This window comes from Elephantulus edwardii, unplaced genomic scaffold, assembly GCF_000299155.1.
Source record: "Elephantulus edwardii isolate Elephantulus edwardi_28Jun2011 unplaced genomic scaffold, EleEdw1.0 scaffold00268, whole genome shotgun sequence".
NCBI lineage: Eukaryota > Metazoa > Chordata > Mammalia > Macroscelidea > Macroscelididae > Elephantulus > Elephantulus edwardii.
In genome coordinates, this window is record NW_006400018.1 from 3,157,800 (window position 1) to 3,159,933 (window position 2,134).

The following is a 2,134-nucleotide window of genomic DNA, read 5'->3' on the forward strand; positions in this document are numbered from 1 at the left end:
TCTGATATGTTATTACCAAATACTTTTTCCCAGTCAGTGGCTTCCCTTTTTACCCTGTTGGAGAAGTTTTTGAATGTGCATAGGGATTTGAGTCTTAGAAGATCCCACCAGCTGATTTTCAAAGGCAGTAAATTGCGTGGAGGAAACTGCCCGTCTTTCTCCCACAGATCAGCTGGTGAATTCGAACTGTGTGTGTTTGGGGCAGCAGTGCAACTCCTTACCACTAAGCCATCAGAGCGCCCTTGTTCAATTTCAGACTGCCAAAAATAAGTCAAAATTCCACACTTGCATGCATACTGTTTTCACTCTTCATTCTTACTAACGCATTTTAGAATGTATTTCTTGGGGTTTGTATCAAGGAAATAAAATTATTGTTATGAAGGAAATTTTGCTGGCTCCATTCAGAAAACAGATTACTTAATGAGAGAATTACTTAATGGAGTGGCCGTGATGTTGTGTACCACAGTCAGACCAACCCATAGCTGACCCTCTGGCAGGTTTTCAGATGCAGTTAATCACATGGGAGAAGATTGCCCGTCCTTCTCCCACTAATTACTTAGTATTGTTGTTGAGCTGAGTACCATGGAGTCAGAACCGACCCATAGCTGACCCTCCAGCAGGTTCTCAGAGGCAGTTAATCACGCGAAGGGAGATTGCCCATCCACAGAGCAACTGGCAGATTCGAACTGCCTGTACTAGGGATTGAGGCCACCAGATCTCCTAATTTCTTAATAGTTGACACAAAATCAATAAGCCACACCCTCTAATGAATAAGTTATCTAAATAGACACTGTTAATGAACCAAGGATTTTTACTTAAGACTTTCTAGAAATCAGATACTGAGGCAGAGATTTATATTCACTCTTTTCCTCTATAAGAGGGGAGAAAAAAGAATTCGACAAAATTGCCATACCCTTTCCTAGTTTCCAGGTCCCTGAGGAGGAGGAGGAGGAGCCGTTTTGAAAGCCGTTTTGAAAAGCTAATAAGCCTAGCTCTTCCGGCGTTATCATAAAATCAGCACTAAATGGGCTGGGATCCACTTTTATTTCATCCTCAGTAGAAACTGGTTTCAGCCACGGCGATTTTCTAAAGAGCAAAAGAGAACACGCAGAAATTCAGTTTATCTGGTGCCAGTGCATTCTGAGTCTGAACTTGGGACCAAGTTACCTACTCTATTAAGTGTTTTAACATAATCATGCTGGGTTTTTTTTAATTTTATTTTATTAATTTTAATGAACGTTTACAGAGATTTTGGATTTCCATGCATTCATTGTTGCATTTTTCTCCCTGCGTACCCCTCCCCCAGCTGGCTCTTCTCTTTGAAAAGTAAAAGAAAAATTACTTCCTTGGTATACAATTGCCTGCTCCCCCCACCCCTCCCAGTACACTCCATTATGCAACCTTCCTTCTGGACTCTTGTCATAACCATAATACCTAATCATGTATCGCTTTTAAACTGTTCTCTTCCTCATCTGTTTCAATGCAATATACATAATTTATCCAAATTTTCTCAGTCTCACCCCAACCCTGATGTCAGTACCATTCTACAACAGTGGCACTATGCATTATTTGTCCTTTTGTGACTGAGATATTTCACTCAGCACAATGTCCTCTAGGGTCACCTGCTTTGTATAATATTTCATGAGTTCCTTGTTTTTCAATGCAGCATAGTATTCCATTGTGTGACTATACCAGAGCTTCTCTATCCATTCGTTTGTTGATGGGCACTTAGGTTGTTTCCAACTCATTGCTATTGTGAACAAAGCTGCAATAAACATGGGTGTGCATATATGATCATGCTGTTTTAAAGGCCTTATTTTAGTGTCTCATGGACCCGCAGCTTCCACATTGGACTAGTGCAGAGTACAAAGAGAAATTGGGCATAGACAATGGGTGATGTTCGTGTTATTAGAGAACTGGGTAGCTCAGAAAGACAAATGAATGAGAAGAATGGTGTTCAAAGAAGAGCTGTGAAAAGCTTGATTTGCCCCATCGTCCTTAGTGGTGGTTATTGTTATGTGCCGTCGAGTTGTTTGCGACTCATAGCGACCCTATCCACAACAGCCCTAAACCCTGCTCTATCCTGCGCCAATCGCACTGCCTCTGACACACCCATCCCGATTACCCCAGTCAC

The 2,134-nt window shown here is 41.6% G+C and overlaps 1 protein-coding gene across 1 annotated transcript in view; it reads right to left on the reverse strand.

The window, feature by feature from the left end:
* Positions 1–815: 815 nt before the first annotated feature.
* The window catches only part of OOSP2 (oocyte secreted protein 2), a 6,239-nt gene continuing 4,920 nt past the window's right edge, over positions 816–2,134 (reverse strand). Inside the window, exons 4-5 of the mRNA XM_006899909.1 lie at positions 914–1,086; positions 816–871 (exon numbers count right to left, since the gene is read on the reverse strand). Of these exons, the coding sequence (XP_006899971.1) occupies positions 816–871; positions 914–1,086 (229 nt within the window). The remainder of the gene's footprint in view (positions 872–913; positions 1,087–2,134) is intronic.